The 24,984-nt window shown below is 32.8% G+C and overlaps 1 protein-coding gene across 1 annotated transcript; it reads right to left on the bottom strand.

The window, feature by feature from the left end:
• Positions 1-521: 521 nt before the first annotated feature.
• Positions 522-11,337, bottom strand: LOC122300440 (cullin-1-like). Its single transcript, XM_043111103.1, has 20 exons — positions 11,135-11,337; positions 10,389-10,565; positions 10,169-10,268; positions 8,249-8,434; positions 8,001-8,048; positions 7,715-7,918; positions 7,554-7,631; positions 5,099-5,188; positions 4,858-4,938; positions 4,665-4,727; positions 3,289-3,324; positions 3,127-3,213; positions 2,853-3,002; positions 2,613-2,668; positions 2,302-2,422; positions 2,002-2,163; positions 1,767-1,910; positions 1,445-1,663; positions 1,128-1,295; positions 522-1,037 (listed from the first exon to the last, which is right to left on the bottom strand). The coding sequence occupies exons 2-20, from the start codon at positions 10,526-10,528 to the stop codon at positions 936-938; spliced, it is 2,235 nt and encodes a 744-aa protein (XP_042967037.1). The 5' UTR covers positions 10,529-10,565; positions 11,135-11,337; the 3' UTR covers positions 522-935.
• Positions 11,338-24,984: the final 13,647 nt, after the last annotated feature.

Raw genomic sequence — 24,984 nt, 5'->3', positions numbered from 1 at the left:
GAAAGCGTAGAGCAGGTAAGCGACGACAACGGGCAAAATGACAATTGACAAAACAAACACGATCTTTTTTTTTTTTTTTTTTTTTTTTTTGGTTTCAACGACACAAGATCTGGTCTGCCTAAACGGAGACATCCAATCCATCGGTCCCTACTACTACTACTGCTACCACTTCAACACTCGCGTAACAAATCACATGTTCCCTGTCACATACATTTAACAGGGATTGGATCTAAATACAGAAATGACATTTGTTATGAAATCTTTTTATTTTTATTTTTTGTTACTCTTATTAGATAAGGCGTTAACTTTGAGTTCAGTTATTATTGGAACTTGATTCACTGAATGTGGGATGTGTGTTCTATAACAAGACAACATGACACGACGTTGTCGATAATCTTTGGGAGCAAATGGCTTTAAGCGGAGAGCATGAGACTTGGGTGCGTTGCCCTGGATATGACATCAAGCAAAGAAATCTATTTGAAGAAAAAAATTATAAAAAAAAAAACAGAATGAAAATGCAATTCGGAGTGAAATTAAAGATTTACTTTTCCTTTCAGTAAGAGAAAGAAAATAAGAAACAATTAACAAACAAACATAAACTAGAGTGGTGAGACGGGGGTAGGCACTGCAATAAATTACAGGATGGGATCCGATCAGTCAGTCCGGGTGCATTTTCAACCAATTCACGCAATCAAAATACAATTTTCTCCAGCATGGGTGCACAATCTTACGGGGTAGTTGTCCATGCCTCGTTTTGAAGGCAAAATGTACAAGCATTCTCTTCTACTGCTTCGTAAGCAAATCGCCAAAAGCTGCACCTCACATACTGGCATTTACATATGCTTTTGTTTTCACCATGAACCGACCCTCTTTCTTCGCTATATTTGCAGCAGTAAATAGCATCAATTCATCGTGTGACAGTCAACACGGCGACATCAGGCCAAATACCTGAACAAATTAGGGTTGTCTTTGTCTCTTTCAAGATAGTCTCGGGTGATCAGATCCTCGATGCGCTTCTTTATTGCCTTGAAATCAGGCTGCAGAATCGCATTTCAAGAAACAACAGCAAGTTAAAACTGATAAAGAAACAGGATATAAATCCTACAGACAACAAGTGGCATCAGTACCTTGAACATGCGACCCAACTGCTCAACACACTCCATGACCAACTGCTGATGACCTAAAACTTTACGACTCTTCATGATGCGCACAATTGAGGCATCGATAGCATACCGTCTATCCTTGTCAACATCTTCTATTACTTTCTTCTTTTCATCGACAGGAGGAAGAGGAATCTGCAGGTCAAACAAAGCAATAAAGAACTCAATTCTCTTTTGGGCTTTGCAAACAGTGAGTTTGGTTGAATAGATATATCATCCCTGGAAATCAATCAGAAAATGGGGAACCAAAACTACAGGAAGATATTCCATCAATATCTCAGTACCTTGATTCTCCTCATTTTATCAGTGAACTTAGAGTTGAACTCAAAGGAATCAGTAGGAGATACTGTTTTCGTGTTTGGCTCCTTGTTCAGAATCTTGTATTTGGCACATGACAATGAGTGGAGCAATCTAACAACATCATCGTCGGTCAGATTTAATTCAGTCATGATGTCCGAATAACTCAACCTATCGGAGGAATTGAATAGCAACAGGGCTGAAGCCTGTCCCAGAAGAAACTCTATATTAGCATAAAAGATTTCCACAGCAGAAACACCCATGAAAAAGCATTCACATAATCAAGACAATATTTCTTGAACATATCACCTGATAAGTGGTCACGATCAGTTCCATAGTTTTGGGTTCAAATTTCCCACTGATGTTACAAGTACCCAATGAGTATATCCATGTAAGCTTTCTGTGCTTCGTTTTGGTTTGATAGAATTCCCGGAAAACTTCAACACACTTTACCTACACAGTAGAGAAGAAAAGAGAAAGGATGTTAGTGATTTCTATGATACAATCAGCATTTCATCATATCAACAAAAGATCTCTATAGTACCATCTCTGGTGGAAGGTTGAGGTCGAAAGACTTGTAACTTGGCCAGAAGCCAGTAGTGAGAACAGTTACAGTCAAGTCAATTCCCGGACTTGCATGTGGATTATTGTTCAGATACTCTTCAAAGCTGGTCTGGTTTTCCCTAGCCAATGTTAAATCCGTGACCTACAAAGAATAACAATATAAAATGAAAATGCTCTATAGGATATCGGAATACTGATGAAAAATTGGGTTCATCAAAATATAAAAGATTTGGTTAACATTTTTAAAATTTCATTGCCGCAAGATTAGAAGGCAACTGACCATTCCCTCCATCTTTGAGGTGAACTGGCCACCACACTGCTGCTTAAGCTTAGTCAAAATACTCCTCTCATGGTCATCATTAGCACTCTTGTCAAAAAGAAGCCGTCGAGCAAGCTTCTTCCTGGCATCAATCATGCAACATAATTTATCATCTAGAGAAACTAATCATCTGAAAAAGTAAGACTATATATCAACAGAATCAAGTAAACAAGCTTCTGTTGCTGATATAAATATCGCAATCATCATTGTCTTTTCAAATTGTAAAATGATCAATCAAAGGTGACCAGTCATCTGAAAATAGGAGTGTATACCTATAGAATTCAGCAAACAGGTCTTTGTCGCTGATATAAGCAAGCAACTTTACTACCTGCAGGCAACAAGAAAATTAGAAGTTACTTATTTTTATTTTTTTGATAAGTAGAAAATTATAAAGTTACTTATTTTTTTTGATAAGTAGAAAATTATAAAGTTACTTATTCAAAAAAAAATTATAAAGTTAAAAAATATCTATGAGAAGTTGAATGAAATAGCTCATCAAAAGCAGGGTAGACCTTTTCAAGAGTTTCTTCAATGGCTTCATCACTCAGTTTCTCACTCCCGCCTTTCTTAAGAATGTTATCACAAAAAGTGGCAAGTAGCTCGGCACTCGAGCTCCCAGCAACACCCTTGTTGCAAAAGACTTCAAAAGCCTCCTTGAGTGCCTGCAATGAAACACAGAAAATTGGATGCAAAGAAACATATGGCTGTGATCATTACAACCTCTTTTTATTTTTTGATAAGTAAACTGTGATCATTACAACCTTGAAGCCATTTTCTTATACAAACCTTGTGAAAGAGAGTATGGTTTTGGAAAGAGTCATTCACATATGCAAGGTATTTGTCATGCAGCTCAATCACTTTCCTAACGAAAACCTGTAGAGCAGAACCTAGATCAGTTTTCAATCATTAAACAGCCCACACAAATAAGTATAAGCTTCATACAATTACCTGTTCCTGCAAACCAACCACATCCTTTTTCTCTGCCTGTGAAAATAAATAAATAAAAATAATAGTGAGAATTATAGCAAAGAAATGTTCAAACTATGGCATGCCTGACAAGTTCAGTGCAGAAAAGAAAAGAAAAGAAAAGTGGTGCCATGCAATGGTCAAAGAAACAATGGTCCATAATAAGTTACAGGTCTAAATATGCGAAATTGCTAGTGATCATTTTCCTAAATCAATCTACACTGAGTTAAATTGTGAAATATTGCCTGTTACTAATTATGAGGTGGTATGTGGCATTTAATGTGAGGCTCAAAATGTAACGAATTCTGATTTTAGGGGGGAAAAAGGAATGAAAATTCAGCTATAACTAGCCCTAGCACCTTTAAATTGCTTGATCAAATCAGATTGCTTATATCACTCCTCATTGTTTTTGTACGATTAAAATCATTCATTACAACTAGCGGCTGTCGAATCTGTGAATGATATAGAGTTTCAAAGATTGCACCTGTCAACTAATTCACCAAGAAAGCTAAGGTGAACATACACAATATGGACTGAATATTGATAATGTCTCTTAATTAAAACAAATATCTTCGAATGTACATAAAGTCTTATTCAAACTTTTCTGCCTCGAACCTTTATTTTTTGAGTCTACGCTGTTGTAACAAGTGATCACCAGAAACCTTAATTGATACTTGTTGTACTTACATTTCCACATTTATATCACGTCTCCAAAACTTTCAAATTTAGCAAAATAGAACTAACTCTCAAAATCAAGGAGCAAACTATTACATAGCTTAAGGCGTCTCTAATGACTAACTTTCCTTCCACATACCCACTAAGTATATAAGGCATTCTAAATATTTACCAAGTAACAAATGGCAAGAAAATGACTCACAATCAAGTGCCACATAAATTATGTGAGGGCACCCAAAAAATTCAAGCAAACCAAAAATATCCAGTCATAAATGTTGTAGTAAAGTACAAGCCTGTAATTGGGCTAAGCCTTTGCAATCTTCAATAATATTTTTTTTTTAATAACTAATCAATAAAAATGTTATAAAAGGAAAGCCGTATGTGGCTGAAATATTTCATAGGAAGTGTTGCATGTTGTCCCCAAAATAAATCTGAAAGAAAAAATCTATTCATCATCATCATTTTTCTCATCATCCTCTCATCATCCCATGATGCGACATTAAATGATAAGTTCACAAGTGAAATATAATAAATAGTCTCCAATCATCTACTGCCACATCATGGGATGATGAGAAAATAGATGATGAGTAGCATTACTCAATCTGAAAACTTATAATCATCTATGAGAAGAAAATGAAATAATCTATTGCAAAAAAGAAAGAAAAAAGATTCAATGCACGGACCTTCTTGTTGCTTGCTGCATCTTCTGCCAGTTTGACCAAGGCTGTTCCTTCAGCAGTAACATGCTGCATTACAAAACAGCAGAGAAAACCTTAAAAACTTAATGAGAGAAAGAAGGAAGGAAGGTGTTCACACATAAGTGGCCCCCTTTAACTTGAAGAAAAAGGGATTAAACCCAAGTTGGAGGCTACTAACCTGCTTAAATATGCTGGAAACAGGATCTAAACCTTTAGGTATTTTAGAAAAAAGCCTGAACATTCTTGACAAATCTTCCACCTTAGACATACCCAAAAGAAGTGATGAAAAAGCAGAAATAATCGCCTAATTCTCAAATACCCTGAACAAAAATACTCAAATGATCAAATAGATCATCAAGTACCTTGCTGTCTATCTCGGATACCTCATCATAAAAATTAAAAAAAGAAAAACAAAGTACCTTGTCGTCTCTAAGCAACGCATGGCATCCAGAGAAATCTTTTTCAAGCAGCTGGGTCGCATAAACAGACAACAATTCATGTTGAACTTTCTGCAAGGAAGAAAAAAGCACTTGTTACAATAACATAGTGAGGTTTGTATAAGATAATCTCGAAAGTTCTTGCAATTAGACTGAGTGAGGTTATGGGGAAGCTAATCACGAAACCTCAAAATGCTTTCGTAAAAGGCAGACAGATCCTGGATGCGGTGTTAATTGCCAACGAATGCATTGATAGTCGGTTGAAGGACGGAAAATCAAAGATCTTGTGTAAACTAGACATGGAAAAGGCCTATGATCATGTTAACTGGGATTTCCTTTTACATTTGTTAAGGAGATGTGGCTTTGGGGTTCGGTGGAGGGCGTGGATACATTGGCGTATATCTACGGTAAAGTACTCGGTGCTGATAAATGGTGTTTCAGTTGGTTTTTTTCAGAGTTCTCGTGGATTGAGACAAGGGGACCCTTTGTCACCACTACTGTTCGTATTAGTTATGGAGGCCCTAAGTAGGATGCTCTCGGTTTTGGTTGAAAACGGATTCCTAAAAGGGTTCTCAATGGGCAACCCAGACAGGGATACGGTTATCATTTCTCATCTCTTGTTTGCAGACGATACACTGATTTTGTGCGAAGCCGAGCAGAATCAGATGCAAGTGCTAAAGACCTTACTCTTCTGCTTTGAGGCTGTCTCAGGGCTAAAGGTGAATTTGGAAAAATCAGAGTTGGTGCCAATTGGGGAAGTTTCTAATATTCGCCATCTTGCGAGAACGATGGGGTGTAAGATTTCCTCTTTCCCTATGACTTATCTGGGACTTCCTTTAGGGAGTGCCCCGAGGGCGCCCGTGATTTGGGAATCAGTAATCGAAAAAATAGAGCGGAGGCTGGCGGGGTGGAAGAGGTTGTACTTGTCAAAAGGTGGTAGGATTACTTTGATAAAGAGTACACTTTCTAATCTACCTACTTATTTCTTATCTCTGTTCCCAATACCAGCAAGTGTGGCGGTTCGCATTGAGAAGCTCCAAAGGGATTTCTTATGGGGGGGTTTGGGGGAGGAGTTCAAGTTCCACTTCGTTAAGTGGGAACATGTGTGCCGCCCTATATCTGGGGGAGGCTTGGGGATTAGAAACCTAAAGAACTTTAATCGTGCGCTGTTAGGTAAATGGCTGTGGAGATTCGCCCAGGAACACGACTCTCTATGGAAACAGGTGGTGGTGAAGAAGTATGGTGGTTTATGGGGGGAGTGGTGTACTAGAGAAGTAAGGGGAGCTTACGGAGTGGGGTTATGGAAACACATCAGAAGAGGATGGGGGGTTTTCAATCGTCATGTAAAGCTTTGTGTCGGTACGGGTTCAAGGATCAAATTTTGGAGAGATGTTTGGTGTGCCAGTAGGGCTTTAAAAGACTTGTATCCTTCTCTGTTCCAGTTGGCTAGAGATAAGGATATTTCAGTGGAAGAAGTTATGGAGTTAGAGGGGGGCCAGTTTCTTTGGAACATTAATTTTAATAGGGCTGCACAAGATTGGGAATTAAGTACGTTCGCAGAATTCTACAGCCTCATATACTCCATAAGGCCAAATAGCCAGCAAGAGGATGTTTTGTGGTGGTCACTATCAGGCAAAGGTAACTTTTCAGTAAGATCTTTCTATAAGGCACTCACCCATGTGCCCCCTTCTACGTGTCCCTGGAGAAAAATCTGGAGAAATAAGATTCCACCTAAGGTATCTTTCTTTGTTTGGACTGCATCCCAGGGGAAGATTCTCACCACAGATAATTTGAGGAAAAGGAGGATTATCATCGCAGATTGGTGTTGTATGTGCAGAAGTGGGGGAGAGTCAGTAGACCACCTCCTGTTACACTGTGATATGGTAAGGGCCCTCTGGAACGAGGTATTCTTGAGACTAGATATAGCTTGGGTGATGCCCAAAACTATGGAGATGGAGCTGGCCAGCTGGTCTAACATAAGGGGTAGTAAACCAATTAAAGCTATTTGGAAGATGATCCCTCTATGCATCATGTGGGTTGTATGGCAGGAGCGAAATGAGAGGACCTTTGAGGACCAGGCAAGATCAGTGGAGGAGCTTAAACTATTATTTTTTAGAACCCTTTGTAACTGGGCCATTGCTGTGGATTTTAATGGCATGGCCATGCATGATTTTCTTATCTCTAACGTGCCTACCTAGTTAGGGCGTTAGTATTGTAATTCTGGCTTTGCCATTGATCAATATATTTGTTTATTTATCAAAAAAAACAATAACATAGCAGCCACATTTACATATTTTGTGATAAGAACAGAAAGACGGTGTAAGAATAAATTAATACTGTTAATAAACTTTATACTAATATAATAAGGCATCACTAATAGGATTACCACACCAAAAAGCTGGATATACATAAACAAAAATTAAAAAACAGTTCACACCTCCAATAGCTTTGGCTCACTACTCGAATGCAAGTAATGAGCCACCCTATCTTTCTCCCGTTTCAAGCACTCCTCAGCCTAGAATTAACAATAGACATTAGAATCATCCAGCATATGGAGAAATTACTCATTACCATATAACACAATCATATAAAGTTTACTTTCAGCATATAATCTGGACAAGAATCTTCTAGAATCCAGACAGAAGCTTTCCGCGAATAATAAGCAGCAGTGTCTTTAAGCATTGCTGCTTCAAAGTCATTTTCATACTGTTCCATTTGCCCCATTCCAATCTCCACAAATATGTCTAAAACATTCTTCAACAGAGCTCGATCAATCTGCTCTCCCTCGCGTTCTTGATCAATCTGATGTCAAAGGAATTTTTTAAGTGAACTAGTTCCAGAACTATACAAGTGTAGTGTATATATAGGCAAGAAAAGAACATACCAGAGAAATTACAGCATCCCTTACTTTTCCATTTAACTCCTGGTAGACCTGAAATCAAAATGAATCCGCTCTCTGTATCACTATATGATATATCTCATGAAGAAAATGAAACCGATTTGGATGAAAGACAGGAAGATGTTTCATTTAAAACATGAGGTAATCCATTATCAAGAGGCAGTGAAAACAAGACTGATCTATTCAACACAAAATAAGATGTAACGTCACATAAGAGTTCAGTCATGACATACCAGATCACGGAAGCAAGTAAGTCCAACTTCATTAAGGGCAGGAAGTGACCTCCGAGCGATAAAATATCGGTCAAGATAATGGAAGAAACGGGAAAGCCATCTAACCATAACTTTGTGGTTACCCCACCTTTTCACAAGCTCTCTCAACATAAACTCATCATGCTTCTCTCTTATAGATGGCAATACCTGTAAAGAAAAAGAAGCCATCACAGTCAATAACAAGAGAAGTGCAGGAGAATTCTATATACATACACTTATCTTGATGTATAAAAAATAAAACAATTCTTCACCTATTAATGAGGTAATGTCCAAACAAATGTCCATACATATGCTAATTTGGCCTTTCCCCACAGTTTTCCTCACGCCTAATAAATAGCTAAAAGACACCTATTTATGTTTTCGATAAGTATTTTTTTTCTGCAAACAAAACTTTATTGAAAATAAAAATAGGAAAGAGCCCAAGTACATGGACATATAAAAGGGTGTTACCTATTCATATGATGGTCTAGTAATACAAGAAATCCATGAAAGTTCATGCCATGGATAAGTAATTAAGACTACGTAAAGACACGGTCCAAGTACACCATAAGTATGCAGAAAACACTGGCATATGATATTACTCTCGCAAGCCAACCACTTAATAATGTGGTTGATATTTTTTCAAAGAACAGTAAAGCTTTCTTTATCTGTTGAGATAATAGTAGCAACCAATTACCTAAAAGATAGAATTGGTCCAAGAGAGCTATATCGAGCAGTGATAAGATTAAATTCCAGGGAAATATGTTTTTATTTATAAAAAATGGTGCAAGAATTGGGAAAAGAAAAAAAGGAAGACCACTCACATTATCACCTACGCTTGTAATATTACCTTATCAATACTCCCTGATTCCATTTTTGCAGGGAAAAAGGAACCAAAGTATGAAGCTAAGCTTTACTTGACATGTGACAGAGGGCAAAACAAGAGTAACGAGAAAATTCAAACCAATTGAAAAATAACAAACATATCTCCTGTCTAGGAATGATCTCACTCGGAAATGTAACAGCAACTCCAAAGGTGATAAGAACTGCCAAATTTTCCTCGTAAAAGGTCATTCTTGATCCATTCTATGAATACATTGATATGTTGTTCAATTAAATTTTTTTTTTTTTTTTTATTGGCACCATGTGTTTGGGAACAACATCTTGAGTTTCCCACAAGTGCACCTTTGGTAATTCAAATCTATATCAAATCTATATAGAACATGTTTATCTCAACAAAGGGTTCCTGTATTATCAGACAAAAAAGCTTCCTGTATTATGATAAAAATTTCTTCAAACACAATAAATAGTTACCAACTCTGCTGAATGCTATGTAATGACTGAACATTAATGAAGGTTGAGCTGGATGAAATTATCTGCTCTTATGAAACATGGGTCCTAATCCTTTTCAACTCCTGAATCCTCGTGTCAAAGTTATTTTTGGATAAGTTGGTCCTCATAGTTAAAATAATTAAAGGCACTATGCTAAACACCTCATGCCAAAGGAGGACCACCAACAACTCACTATTGCAATAGCCTTCCCTCTATGCCAGCAAGATGTAAATTAGGAAAATAAGTAGAACACCAATTATCAAACGTTCCATAGAATAAGAATCAACTGAAATATATGTTGTCTCACAGAGAATAAAAAGGAAGAATCAAGTCTTCCTAAATTCTACACAAGGCATTTAATCTGCTATTAGTAATCATTACATCCAATCCCATAACTGCTCATAAAAAACACACAATCCTCTGATTCTCAGCATGATACTCTAGGTATCAGTTCTTGCCATAGAAACATTCATTTCATATTCCTCGCTAAGTCAATAAAGCCAGGCTAATTCAAACAAATGAGCATGAATACATGAAACTACATGTATGTACACACAAACTGTGCCTCACCGTTGAAGTTATGTACTCTTCAAATGATTCCCGGTACTTATCATACAACTGTTGGGAGTAATCATGAGGAGGCTTCTGAGTACACATGTTATATATGGTTCTGCACATAAAATGAAGAAAAATAACAATATTGTGACCATCTCCATCAAACTTCAGCGCATACTACAATAAATCACGAGAATAAACATATGAACCAAGAAAACAGCATAGGAATGGATACGTGTAAAGCATCATGTAGTCCTCAGAGCTGAACTGAGTCTCAGGCAGTCCTTCTAGAATGTTCTTCAGCTTCGTGATCCCCTTCTGCATGAAGTCCCATCCTTGTTCTAGGTCAATGGTCTTCCGCTCGCTCATAGTCATACTGAAGCACCGTAATTCCTTCGCCCAAAACCAAAATCTGCAAAATAAAACGCCGAATTGTCAATATATTTAATCACAGCATAGCAGCAATTCATGACTTCACAAATATCTACTCCAAGAAAACAATACAGCCACTCCAGCACGCAAACCTAGCAATAACTTCGGATGCATAATCAAAACCTGCCCTAAACCCTAAGTCGAAAATCTATCAAAATTTCCCTTTCGTTAGTCCACAAACCCTAATGCTACGTTTCTCAGATGAGGAAACACGGTACTACTATGGAAACCTCCATTTACAACTTGCCAAGCTCGAAGGAGCCGTTCTATGATTCCAAATTTATAGCTCGTTGACTTCTCCCCCACCCCAGGTTTCCCCGCAACTAAACAAAGCTCAAGATCACAAACCCAACCAAATCAGACTTCAATAAGATAACAGAAAACATAGAAAAACAAATAAGCCCTTCCAATCGGAAACCTAAAATCAATCTAACAATAATCCAATGAAAACATACAGTATCAGAATGCATAGATCGAGATTTAAATAATGGCAGATGGTAAAATTTAAAAAAATAAATAAATAAATCTGAGCGAGAGAGATATACGGACCTGATTGGAAATGGCGAAGAAACCCTATCGAAGCGAGTACATAGAAAACGCTACAAGGGTGAGGACGAAGTACAAGAAGAAGACAACGAAGACGAACTTGGACAGAGAGTTGATGAGAAAAGTGAAACCGCAGAAAAAGGAGTTGTTGAGGTGTGAGGCACAGGGCGATTACAGAGAGAAGAGAGAGAGAGAGAGAGAGAGAGAGAGAGGTGGGGTTTTCCGTTTTCGTAAACGGAATTTATATTTGTTTTTTTTAATTTCTTTCTCTTTTCTCATGTATTTTAAAAATAATAAATAATTTCTATAAACCAGAAACAGGTATAACTGCAGGACTCCGTTCCAGATATTTTCTGTTATAAGTTAAATTTTTGGAAAAATCTATATGTAACTATAATTATTTATTAATATATATATATTAATTTAATATAATTAATTAAAAATAATTTTTATTAAAAATAATATTAATTTAAATTTTAAATATAAAAAAATTAATATTAATATACAAATTAATACGTAACTTTATTTGTACGTAATAAAATTTTAAATTTTTAACCTACGTTGAGACGTTCAGATAAGATAATTTGAGTTTAATTGAATTATAAATAATAATATTTTTATGGATTATTTTGAGATACGTTTAACTTATTTCTTTTATTTTGGTTTTAATCCATAAACTTCACTTTCATTTAAATAAATTCAGATAAACAATACAGACTTCTCAAATTCAATACAATTCTTTTTTTTCTAATCAAATTCAATGCAATTCAACTACTCGCCAGAACTCTCTTGTAACCAAACCACTTCAATTGGCCATAATTTAATGCTAATCTAGTTTTATTATTAACTTACTATATCTAAATAAAAACATAACTAAAAAACGAAAATAAAACTATGATAAATTGTCATGCTTTTATGGGACATTTTACGACTTGTAGGATTTAAATAAAGATTTTGCCAATGATTAAATAAAAAATAAAGAATAATTATATATATATATATATATATATATATATATATTTAGTATTTATAAAAGTAAAAAATGATACTTTAACACTTTATTTCGGCACCTCATTTTGACACATTTTGTATTTTATTTTGTTTTAAATTTTTTTTCTTAATAATTAAACAAATAATTATTAATGTATTGATATTTTTTTTATTTTTAAAAAATATTTTAAAATGATAAAAATTATATATAAAAAAATTTAAAAAAATGATTGAATGATTTTATCGATAACTTATAGCGGTTACTTTGCTTTGCTAAAGTAACACCACTCTGATAAAAGAAAGTACGTTTGGTGCGTGTTTGGAGTTTCATTGGATGTAGAAAATGATTTCAGGTCTCTTTGAAAGCCGAGTACTGCTTTATGTGTGTGTTTACTAACAATGAACAGCTTTTTATGGCATAACTTTATAACAAAACTTTTAGTCAAACAAGAATTTATGACTAAAGGTTTTTTTATTTACAATAATTCCAAACAGATACTAAACTTGATATGCAACATAATTTAAAAATTAGTAATAACCAAAAATTAGTTATAATCAAAGATATTACAAGTGATATTTTGGCTGCTTTGTGTTTTATATAAGAGGTAATAGCTTTGAGAAAAGTTATAGATTTCTGTATTGAGATGAGGTTGTCAATGGTGATATTGAAAAGAGATTCTCGTACAGTTGTAAAAGATACAAATAACATAGAATGATGGAAGATACTTATAAAAATTAGAAAAATGTGATTGTTGATATTCAAAACATGATCATTGAAAACAAAACTGGAGTGTTTGTTTTCTATATCGGGAGGCCAATACTGCGGCACTAAATTGGCAAAGTTAGCTCTTTCATATTTAGAAGAGAAAGTTTTGATAGAATGTTGTCTTAATGCATAAACTACTTATGAACCAAGCTACTTAATGCAAAAACTAGGCTATTGGTGCGCCCCTCCAACTGGGTTCTGCAAGTTAAATGTGGACACTGCATTATTTTTTGACCTTAGGAAGGCTAGGGTAGGTGCTGTGGTTAGAGATGAGAGGGGAAATATGCTTATGGCTGTCAGCAAAGTTGAACATGAGCTCAATGAACCAGAATCTGTTGAGGCTTTAGCAATGTTACGAGGCCTTCAATGTACCTTGCATTTGGGGATCTCAAAGGTGGTGCTCGAGAGTGATTGTTTACTCATGGTTAAAGCCTTGTCTACAAACACAGCACTGTTATCAACTCAAGGCAACATTTTACAGGAGATCTGGGACTTGTTCAGACTTTTTGATGAACATAAAGTTCAACATGTGGTTCGAAGTGGAAATCAAATAGCTCACACATTGGCTAGACATGCCTGGTTTGTAGATGAGTTGGAGATGTGGATGGGGTCTGACCCTCCTTTTCTTTCTCAAGTCTTTTGGCTTGATCTTTCTCATCTATAAACTTTTATTGCCGATTGAATGAAGTCTTTTGTTATCAAAAAGAAAAAAAAAAAAAAAAGAAGAAAGAAAGTGTTGATAGAAGAAGGTCATGTACATATTTTGAATTTAATGTCGAGGGTGAAAAGTTATGTAATGACTGATTTGATTTGCATATGATATAAAATCCCCCAATAACCCCTCCCAAAAATATATATATATATATATATATATATATATATATATATTTATATCCTATATGTTTTGAACTTAGAATCAGGTAGAGATAAGTCTACTCGGTGAGTCATACAATAATTACTAGCATCCAACGTTGTTTAGAAGAACTCAAACAATAACAATAAATATTCAAGTGTTTATCTATATAATTATCCCTTTTATTTTAAAACTTAAAGTTTAGAAAAAAGGTATAAAAATCATATAGTCCATTTATTATGACTATTAATAAAATCCGAGAGTTCAGAGAGCTTACATAATCATGAAAATAAAAATATAAGTAATTGTTTAAGTGTAATTGCTATCATTAATTTTTTCTTTAACTTAGGGTCTATTTGAAGTTGTGTTAAGAGTCTTCAAAAGTATTTAAATATCTTTAAAAACACTTTAATCATAAAATTAGGTTGTTTGGTTGATTCATATTAAGTTACTTTTTAATATAAAAAAGTTAAAATGTTCGTTTTAAGAAAATGCTTTTTCTCAAATGTATTTTTTGCTAATTTTGTGGAATGTGGTTACACTTTTAAAAAAAATTGTCCATCGTCGAAAATACAGATATAATTTTTAAATAATCATCTTTGACTTTGTCTTATCTTATTGAGTTGCAGTCCAATTTTAACAATATTCTCTATTTTAATTAGAATTTTAAAATTTTATCATTTTCAATATCTGGCACATTAACATGTATGGTTATGTAAATAAAATTATAAGTATAGATAACATTTTCCATATTTAAAAAATAAAATGATCTTTTATGTCATTTGTTGCCCAGATGACTAACACAAGATGGGGAGTGAATTGAGTTGTATTAAAAAATTAACAATTATAAATCAAATATATAATATAAAATATAAACAAAATATGAAATAACAATAAATATAAAGAGTAAAGGTAAGAGAGAAGCAAATTCAGTATATTAACGAGATTCGACCCCACTGCCTACGTCCTCGCCTCAAGCTACCCCTCGAAGATTCCCAAATTCACTATTCAACCTCCTTCAGGTGGAGATAGAAACATATTACACATTTGAACAACATCGCTACAAAGGATCCGTGTAGAACACCCTGTACACTTGCAATCACTTTACACGTGGTAATTCAACTATTCCCCGTGTAAAACACTTTCTACACGCACAAAGGTTATACACACCATTTTTCTGATACAAGAGCTGATAGTGGGTAGGTTATCAGAAAACACTCCTCAATGAGTGAAATAAGAACAATACAGCACAAACTATATCTCTCAAAATGAACAAGGATTAAGGCTCAACGCTTAGAGAAAAGAGAATGAAAACTTTGAATGAATGTTGTATGCTCTGGATGTTGTAAATGTGAAGCTCTCAAATGATCTATTTATATGCAAATGAGACTTCATATTCAAATTAAAAAAGATTCACATGTCAAAGATAACATCATTCATTTTTTCAAAAAATTCAAATAAAATGTTCTTCTTTTTCAATTGTTAAAGACAACATCATTCATTTTTCAAAAATTTCAAACCTAATCTTTTATTTTTGACATATGACAAAAGGAGCACACTTTACTTTTTAAAAAATTCAAACCTAATCTTTTACTTTTTGTATATAACAAAAGGAGTACACTTTACTTTTCAAATATTTTAAACAAAATCATCTACCTTTTGTATAAGTTAAAAAAGCATCAATCACTTTTAAAAATATTCAAATAAAATATGCACATGTGAAAGATAACATTCAATCATTTTAATATTTTCAAAATTCAACCCTTTAATCAAGGTATGCACATGTGAAAGATGACAATCAATTATTTTTCAAAATTTTCAAATTTAATTTTCAAAAAATTCATGCACATGTGGAAAATGTATTTTAATGCTTTATGATAAAATATTAGTTTTGAGACTTAATCCTAATTTCAAATTTTTAAGAGATTTACAACATTACTCTATGACTTTAATGTGAACTTATTCCCTTCTTGCTCATACTTGTTTCCTTGATGTGCTTGACTCCATTGTGTAGACAACTTGAGTTTGAAACTCCTTTATTCTTTGAATTCATTTGTTATCATCAAAATTCATTTGTAGATATATAATTACACAAAACTTGAAATATTGGGTTCAACAATCTCCCTCTTTTTGATGATGACAAATACTTGATAGAACCTGAAATCTGTATTAATACTTAAACTCCCCCTGAGAATGTGCGTTAGTTATTCAAGTAAAAGTATGAATATAATTCCAAGCATATATAACAAATTTAGCAATTCAAACAATGTTAATGTTCTAGTCTAACACTTCTCCCCCTTTTGGCATCATTAAAAAGGATCTGCAACAAGTAAATGGATTGAAGAAAATGGGCGTTAGTAGACACTGTAGATAGTTGAAAAAAAAATTGGATCCATCCGTGACCCGACAAGTGTGGCTGGAGATTTGAAAAAATCGCCTGATGTTGTTGACAAACGAGATTGAAGGCTCCGAGTTTCTAAAAAATGTCATTTTTACCGATCGGGAAAAAACATCACATTGCTCTTTGACTTGGATGATAGCTCGTCTGGTTCTTTATGCTATCTCTATAAAATCAATCTTAAAGTTCATCCAATCCGCATCAAGTTTTCTTCTCATCTCTATAACTCATCTGCATTCCTTCAACATTCTCATTTTAAACCTTTTATTCTTTTCTCAATGACTCATTCTTCTAATATTTATCTAGATCCATCCATGAGGCATTCTGCAAGTAGCATTCGAATAACTTCTAATCTTGCGACTAGTGCATATGTCTCATCATAATCGATTCCTTCTTCTTGATTAAAACCTTGGGCTACAAGTCGAGCCTTATTTCTAGTAATGACTCTGGACTCATCTTTCTTGTTTCTAAAAATCCATTTTGTTCCAATAATAGTATGATTTTTGGGTCTAAGAACAAGTGTCCAAATATCATTTCTTTCAAATTGATTCAACTCTTTTTGCATAACTAGAATCCAAGATTCATCAAGAAGTGCGTCATCAATATTTATGGGTTCAATCTGAGATAGAAAAGCAGTATGATTGCAAATATTTCTAAGAGATGATTGAGTACTTACACCTCGTGAAGGTTCTCCCAAAATTTGTTCCATTGGATGATCTTTCACAAATTTTCACTGTTTGGTTGCATCTTATATTAAATTTTGATGATCTTTCCTGATGGTTCCATGTTGAACTTCTTCTATTGTGTTCTCTTTGTTGGGATTGAGACTTTCCGTGTTATTTATACCTCATGTTTCTTCATCAATAGATTTCTTAGAGAGTAGAGAATTAGATTCATCAAATACTACATGCATAGATTCTTGTACAGTTAAAATCTTTTTATTGAATACTCTATAAGCTTTACTATTAGTAGAATACTCGAGAAAAATACATTCATAAGATTTTGCATTAAACTTGCCTAAATTATCTCTGTCATTCAAAATAAAACATTTGCATCCAAATATATGAAAGTAACCAATGTTAGGCTTTTTCCCATTCCAAAGCTCATAGGAGGTTTTATCTAATTTAAACCTTAACATAATTCTATTTATAACATAACATGCAGTACTTACCGCTTTGGCCCAAAAATAACTAGGCAAGTTGTTTTCATTGAGCATTGTTTTGCCATTTTCTGAAGAGATCTATTTTTCTTCTTTACTGCCCCATTTTGTTAAGGAGTTCGAGGAGCAGAAAAATTATGCACAAAACCATTTTCATCACAAAATGTTTCAATATTTTTATTAACAAGCTCTTTTCCCTTATCACTTCGGATACTTGAAATAGTATAATCATTTTCATTTTGAATTCTCTTGCATAACTTGGTAAATACATTATGTGTCTCATCTTTATGAGTAAGAAAGATGACCTAAGTATATCTAGAGAAATCATCAACAATAACAAATGCATAATATTTTCCTCCTAAACTTGCAACTCTATTTGGTCCAAAAAGATCCATGTGTATCAGTTGCAATGGTCTAGTAGTGGAAATATGTTTCTTGATTTTAAAAGAAGTTTTTGTTTGTTTACCAAATTGTCATGCATCACAAATTTTTTCTTTGAGAAAATATGTTTTTGGTAAATCTCTCACAAGATCATTTTTTGAAAGTTTGGAAATAAGTTCCATGTTGGCATGACCTAGTCTTCTATGCCATAACCAACTAGTTTTATTTTGAGCTGAAAAACAAATTGCATCTTTTGATGTAATTTCTTCAAAATCGATTGTATAAACATTGATACTTCTAAAAGTAATAAAACAAATATTACAATTATGATCATTCAAAATAATGCATTTATCCATTTTGAAAATAACTGTAAATCATTTATCACATAATTGACTTATGCTCAAAAGATTATGTTTTAGATTTTCAACAAGTAGAACATCTTCAATTATAAGAGAAGATTCATTACCAATTTTACGTATTCCCACGATCTTCCCTTTCGAGTTCAAATGTCACGTGTCCTTCTTCTTTAGATCTAAGATCAAAAAACTTAGTCTTGTCTCCCGTCATGTGTCTTGAACATCCACTATCTAAAAACTATTTGTTTTTGCTTGTGGATGACTTCATACATACTTCAATGTCATCTTTAGCCATAAGACAAAAATTTGTTGATTCTCCATTACTTGCTTCACTATCTGAGCTACTTGAATTATCATCCTATATAGTTTTCATTACTTTCTTGCCATTGTTTCGATCTTTCTTTAGCAGAGGACAATCTGCTTAATATGACCAGGCTTATTGCATTTATAACAAATTAAAGTGTCATTTTTACCTGAATCTTTCTTGGAAAACTTTTTGAAAGATTTCATCGGAGGAGTTTTATTTTTCTTTAAGAACCTCTGAATTCTTCTTGTTATCATCGCAACTTCTTCATCTTTGTCTTCATTTTCCTCATCGTCATCACTTTCACTTTCATGAGGAACAATTTTGAGTGTCAAGCTCTTCTTTGGCTTTCCTTCTTCTTATCCTCTTTTCAATGTGTACTCCTTGGTGATAAGTGACCCGATGAGTTCATTCATTTCGAGCTTCTTGAGGTCTCTAGCTTCAAGAATCGCTGTCACTTTTTATTCCCACCGTTTTGGTAGAGAGTTGAGAATTTTTCTTAATATCTCCACCTTGGAATAAATTTTGCCAAAAACTGTCAAACTGTTTATAATGTTAGTAAAACGAGTGTGCATACTAGAAATAGATTCATTATCATTCATCTTAAACATTTCACATTCATGAGTAAGAATATAAATTTTTGATTCCTTGACTTGCGAAGTTCCTTCATAAGTAACTTCCAAGTTATCCCAAATTTCTTTTGCCGTAGCACAAGTCATTATTCTATTAAATTCATTTCCATTTAGAACATTAAATAATAAATTCATAGCAGTTAAATTTGGGATATAAAGTCTATCGTATTCACGATCAAACTCTTCTTCTTCTTTTTTGACATTTACTCCATCAACCACTTTTGTTGGAATATAAGATCCATTTATAACGCATTTCCAGATTTTTCGACCTTAAGTCTGAAGGAATATTCTCATTCTAACTTTTCAGAATGAGTAATTATCTCCATAAAAGAGTGGAGGCCGACTGCTAGATTGACCTTTACCAAATGAAGCTGCAATGTTAGTCATAAAATCTTAACTCAAAAAATAGTTAATCTTATAATAGAGCTCTTAACTCTGATACCAATTGTTACTGATCATAGGCAGCACCTATGTCACCTAACAATTGTACTTACCAGACTAGCCGGCCACCGCCTCTACCGGTGCACTGTCACTCATGGTCGGAGAGTCTTGCTTCGGTGACACAGTCACAAGCGAGAGTTCCCATGAGTGATTTGCCTGTATGAACAGTACAGGTCAACTAGTTCTAATACCAATTGTTGCCCAAATGACTAACACAAGAGGGGGGTGAATTGAGTTGTATTAAAAAAATAACAATTATAAATCAAATATATAATATAAAATATAAATAAAATATGAAATAGCAATAAATATAAAGAGTAAGGGTAAGAGAGAAGTAAACTCAGAATGTTAATGAGGTTCGGCCTCACTGCCTACGTTCTTGCCTTAAGCTACCCCTTGAGGATTCCCAAATTCACTATTCAACCTCCTTCAGGTGGAGATAGAAACCTATTACACCTTTGAACAACACTGCTACAAAGGATCCGTGTAGAATACCCTCTACACTTGCAATCACCTTACATGTGGTGATTCAACTATTCCCCGTGTAGAACATTTTCTACATGCACAAGGGTTATACACACGCTTTTTCTGATACAAGAGCTGATAGTGGGTAGGTTATCAGAAAACACTCCTCAATGAGTGAAATAAGAACAATACAGCGCAAACTATATCTCTCAAAATGAACAAAGATTAATGCTCAATGCTTATAGAAGAGAGAATGAAAGCTTTAAATGAATGTTGTATACTCTGGATGTTGTAAATGTGAAGCTCTCAAATGATCTATTTATAGGCATATGAGAGTTCATATTCAAATTAAAAAAGATTCACATGTCAAAGATAACATCATTTATTTTTTCAAAAAATTCAAATAAAAGGTTCTTCTTTTTCAATTGTCAAAGACAACATCATTCATTTTTCAAAAACTTCAAACCTAATCTTTTACTTTTGGCATATAACAAAAGGAGTACACTTTACTTTTCAAAAAATTCAAACCTAATCTTTTACTTTTTGCATATGACAAAAGGAGCACACTTTACTTTTCAAATATTTCAAACAAAATCATCTACCTTTTGCATAAGTCAAAAAAAGCATCAATCACTTTTGAAAATATTCAAATAAAACATGCACATGTGAAAGATGACAATCAATCATCTTTAATATTTTCAAAATTCAACCATTTAATCAAGGTATGCACATGTGAAAGATGACAATCAATCATTTTTAAAAATTTTTAAATTTAATTTTCAAAAAATTCATGCACATGTGGAAAATATATTTTAATGATTTATGATAAAATATTAATTTTGAACGTTAATCCTAATTTCAAATTTTTAAGAGATTTACAACATTACTCTATGACTTTAATGTGAACTTATTCCCTTCTTGTTCATGCTTGTTTTCTTGATGTGCTTGACTCTACTGTGTAGACAACTTGAGTTTGAAACTCCTTTATTCTTTGAATTCATTTGTTATCATCAAAATCCATGTGTAGATATATGATTATACAAAACTTGAAACCTTGGGTTTAACATCATTAATACTTCAAAAAGTATTTTTTAATTTTTTTATAAACAAATATAATATATTTGAAAGTCTTTTAGACATATGATTACCAAACAGTCAATAACTTTTTAATAATAATACTTATTACTTTAAGGCCTACAACTATAAGTCTATTTAGGGTTGTGGTATGTGTCTTAAAAAGTGCTTAAATAATCTTAAAAGTTATTTAATAGAAAAATTAGATTGTTTGAGTGTTACATATTAAAATATTTTTAATTTCAAATAAACTAAAAAGTATATTTGAGGAAAAACATAATTTCTCAAATAAGCTAGAAAGTATTTTTCTTCAAACGTACATTTTAGTTTATTTAAGATTAAAAATGCTTTATATATAACACCCAAATAACTTAAAATTTTCTATTAAAAATTTTTTAAAACTATTTAGTTACTTTTAAAAACTCATACCACAACCCCAAAAAGACCTTTAAACTAACAACTATATTATCTACCACAATCTCAAATATACACTAATATTCTTTAATCCCCGATGATAGGTGGTGAACTTTCTTTTGTTTTTTCATCATTGAGAATTATACCATGTGGATTGAAGATGGATCACTCGTGACTCAAGTGTTATTGATCGTTTTTTTAATATACATAATAATGTGTTAATAAATAAATAGTAATATAGAAAGTACCATGTTACATTAACCCCCAATTTGCTCTCCAAGTTGCCTTTATTGTATTTTGATTTTTTTAAAATGTTAAAAAGCACACGCACAAATTCACAGGAAAAAAAATTATTTTTTAGTAATTGACTATATTTTTCAAGTGATTGCATAACGTTTCCGTATTCTACGACTATATGTAACATTACTCATATTTAAAATTATTCCAAAATTTATGCAGACTTTCATAAAATCCAATAAGGAGTTATTTTGATAGTAAGATGAGATGAGTTGAGATGGTTTGTAAATAGTAGTGAGATTGTTGAGATGAGATAATATGGTTTTTGAAAATTTTGTATTTTGATTAGGAAGTAAGATGTGATGGTTTTAACTTTTTAGAGATTTGCTAAATATGGGTCCCACCAATTATTGCATAATATTTGTAATGATTTTGTTTTATTTATAAATATATTTATAAATAAGTATTAGTAATTTATAAATTACCCAGCCAAATTTAATGTTTTATAATATATTTCATAATAATATTATAAGAGGCAATATTTTTTTTAAATTAAATTATTTTTATAAAATATCAAATAAAAATATTTTTTGCTAAGAAAATAATGAAATAATTAAGAAGGTATTTATAAAGTATTTTTTATAAAAGAAATTGTGCTTAATATATATTTCTATATTTGATTAAAAAAACCATGGGTGGAGTCAGTGGGCTTGAGGTAAACAAACTCTAGGAGACCACTCAGGAAGCTTCCTATAAAAAAGGCATCGGATGTATTGAGGAGTTGTTTGTCGTTACATGAAAGTAATTTCAAATCAACTTTCAGATCTCACATTGATCGTTTGGATATGAGATGGTTTCTCTGTACAGAATGAGATAAGATGGTTTCCTCTATATCCAAAGGATGCCTAATTGTCTCGTAAGCACCTTAATTAACCAAATGTACATTTTTACCTCGAAGTAATACTATACACTATACCGTCATCCCATTTTGATCCCACTATGTAAGATTTGACATATTTATCACCATTATATGATAAAAAATTATCAAATAAAAGATTATCTAATGGTGATAAATATGTCATATCTTATTTAATAAGATAAAAATGAAATTATAGTATGATATATAGAATTTTCCTTTTACTGAAGGTTATAAATGTGAAGTGCTAAAAGTTTTTTTTTTTTTTAGTTTGAAATGTGTAGCTGTCATAAGCATTTAAAAAGGGGGAAATAAAAAATTTCCATCTTATTTTTCCCAAAATTTACTTCCTTCATTTCTCTCTAATTGCTTTATATTTCCGTCACGCTCTTTAACTCTTCACAGCTCCAACGATAAGAAGCTATCACTGGAAAAGCATGTAGAAACTGCTTCTTTCAATCTTGAAGAACTATAAATTCAGCCATGGATTTCCTCAAGTAATGCACTCTTCGATTGATCTATCTCTTATGTTTCTTTCATATTATTACGCAAAATTGTTGCTCCACAAATTTGTGTTTATGGAGTAATCGTACGTTGAAGTTCTTAGATTGTGATTGAAGAACTTTAAATTCAGTCATGGATTTCCTCAGGTAATGTACTCTCCAATCTCTCCTACGTTTCCTCCATATTATTACGCAAAATTGTTGTTCCTCAAATTTGTTTTCATGGAGTAGTTGTACGTTGAAGTTCTTAGATTGTGATTGAAGAACTTTAATCCCAATCCAAGGTGTTTCCTGAGAAAAATACCGACAGATACAGTCTCTAATTTTTGCCTTTTCTTCATTGTTCAGCATCTATTCCTCGAGTTTTATGTATTATCAATCGTTTTTGACGAAGTAACCCATGGGAATTGGGCAATGGAGTTTCATCACTTAGTTAATTTAGTCCCTATCATCTGTTTGGCTAATAGACATAACTTTGAGCAATTATCTTACAGAAAGACCAAGGTTGTACAACAAAAATTAAACTGCACCTATGGCCACAGCTCATTCGCTTGCACATCACATGAAATTGTTATATATAGGAGGAACTTTTGGTTTGTATTCTCTCATATGCCACTATACCAAGATCACTTAAAACCAGATAGTTGAAGACATATATGCCTCCAAATATCAATCATATGTGCCAAACCAACGGCTCAAGAGGGCATCTGTTGTCAAGTCTATGCTTTACAATAACCAAACAATAAAATACTCCAACTCGTTTATCACCATGCTTGGCAACTCCATGATGCTTAATTGGAAATTGGATCCTCAAACCAAGCATATCAGGTACACTAAGGCTTCAATATCCCTAACTTCTCAACTTTTTTTAGTTGGTTTGTCAATAAGATTATGAATTCATAGAAAGTATAGGAAAAGTGTCCCCTAGCCTATAGATTTACTTCTTAAAGAACATCTTTATAAGTAGGGGTAAAAATTTCGGTCCAGACTGAGAAAACTAACTGAATCGATCGGTTTTGGTCTTTCAAACTGGATTGATTAAAAAATTGGTTGGTCTCAATCCAATAAAGTAGGAAAATTCAATTTTCCGTCCAGTCAAACCCCACCCTGGATCGAACTAACTGAATTTGTTATATAAAATTTTAAATTATATTTATATGATATTAATTTATAATTTTTTAAAGTAGTTGTATAAATTGAAAATAAGTAATTATCTAATTTTCTTCTAACTAATTATAAGCAATTATGTAATTTTTTTTAACTTTATACAAAATATTAAAGGTTAAGAATTTTAAGATAGGGCATTAACTATTAATTATTGATAGATTAACATTATTAATGTATTTTATTTAATTAGAACACTTATTTCCTTAAGTGTATACTTAGATAACTTAAATTAAGGCTCAGGTTTGGATGTTGAAAGCCTTCCATCTCATCTCATGATCTTATTTTAATATTCAAACACGCATTTTTCAATTTCAAATCTTTAACTATTTTATTTAATCATTATAATTTTTTCAAATTTTAAAATAAATACAAAAAATAATTAAATTTTTTTAAATATCAAAACAAAAATTATATTTCAATAATATTTTAATTTTATAATATTTTTATTCAACATTTTCTTTCTTATATCCTAAAACTCGATAAAATATCTCAACTCAAACCAATTTCATTGCTCTTCACAAACCATTTTATTACTATTTATAGATCATCTTATCTCATCTCATTATTCAAATTAGGCCCAAATGATTCACTTAATTATTATTTTTAATTATATATAAATTTGTTAACAAGAACTTGAAAGAAAAGGATCTGGATTGAAATGCCCCGATAAGACCAACCAGACTAAGCCAAAACGATCTGGTTCGGTCTAGAGTCCTTATTAGTCTGGCCTAGTCGAAATTTTGATAGATCAAAAAATAAAGTCCAATCCAAAATTCTCCTACAAGACGACCGAATCA

Source organism: Carya illinoinensis, chromosome 2 (genome assembly GCF_018687715.1).
Source record: "Carya illinoinensis cultivar Pawnee chromosome 2, C.illinoinensisPawnee_v1, whole genome shotgun sequence".
NCBI classification, from domain to species: Eukaryota; Viridiplantae; Streptophyta; class Magnoliopsida; order Fagales; family Juglandaceae; genus Carya; species Carya illinoinensis.
This window is presented reverse-complemented; position numbering and strand designations above follow the sequence as displayed.

Coding starts and splice junctions, on each gene's coding strand:
- LOC122300440 (XM_043111103.1), bottom strand. CDS start 10,528: ATGACTATGAGCGAGCGGAAGACCATTGACCTAGAACAAGGATGGGAC. Junction 8,049..8,248: donor TTACTTGCTTCCGTGATCTG/GTATGTCATGAC, acceptor TTTTGATTTCAG/GTCTACCAGGAGTTAAATGG. Junction 1,038..1,127: donor AGTTGGGTCGCATGTTCAAG/GTACTGATGCCA, acceptor GCGATTCTGCAG/CCTGATTTCAAGGCAATAAA.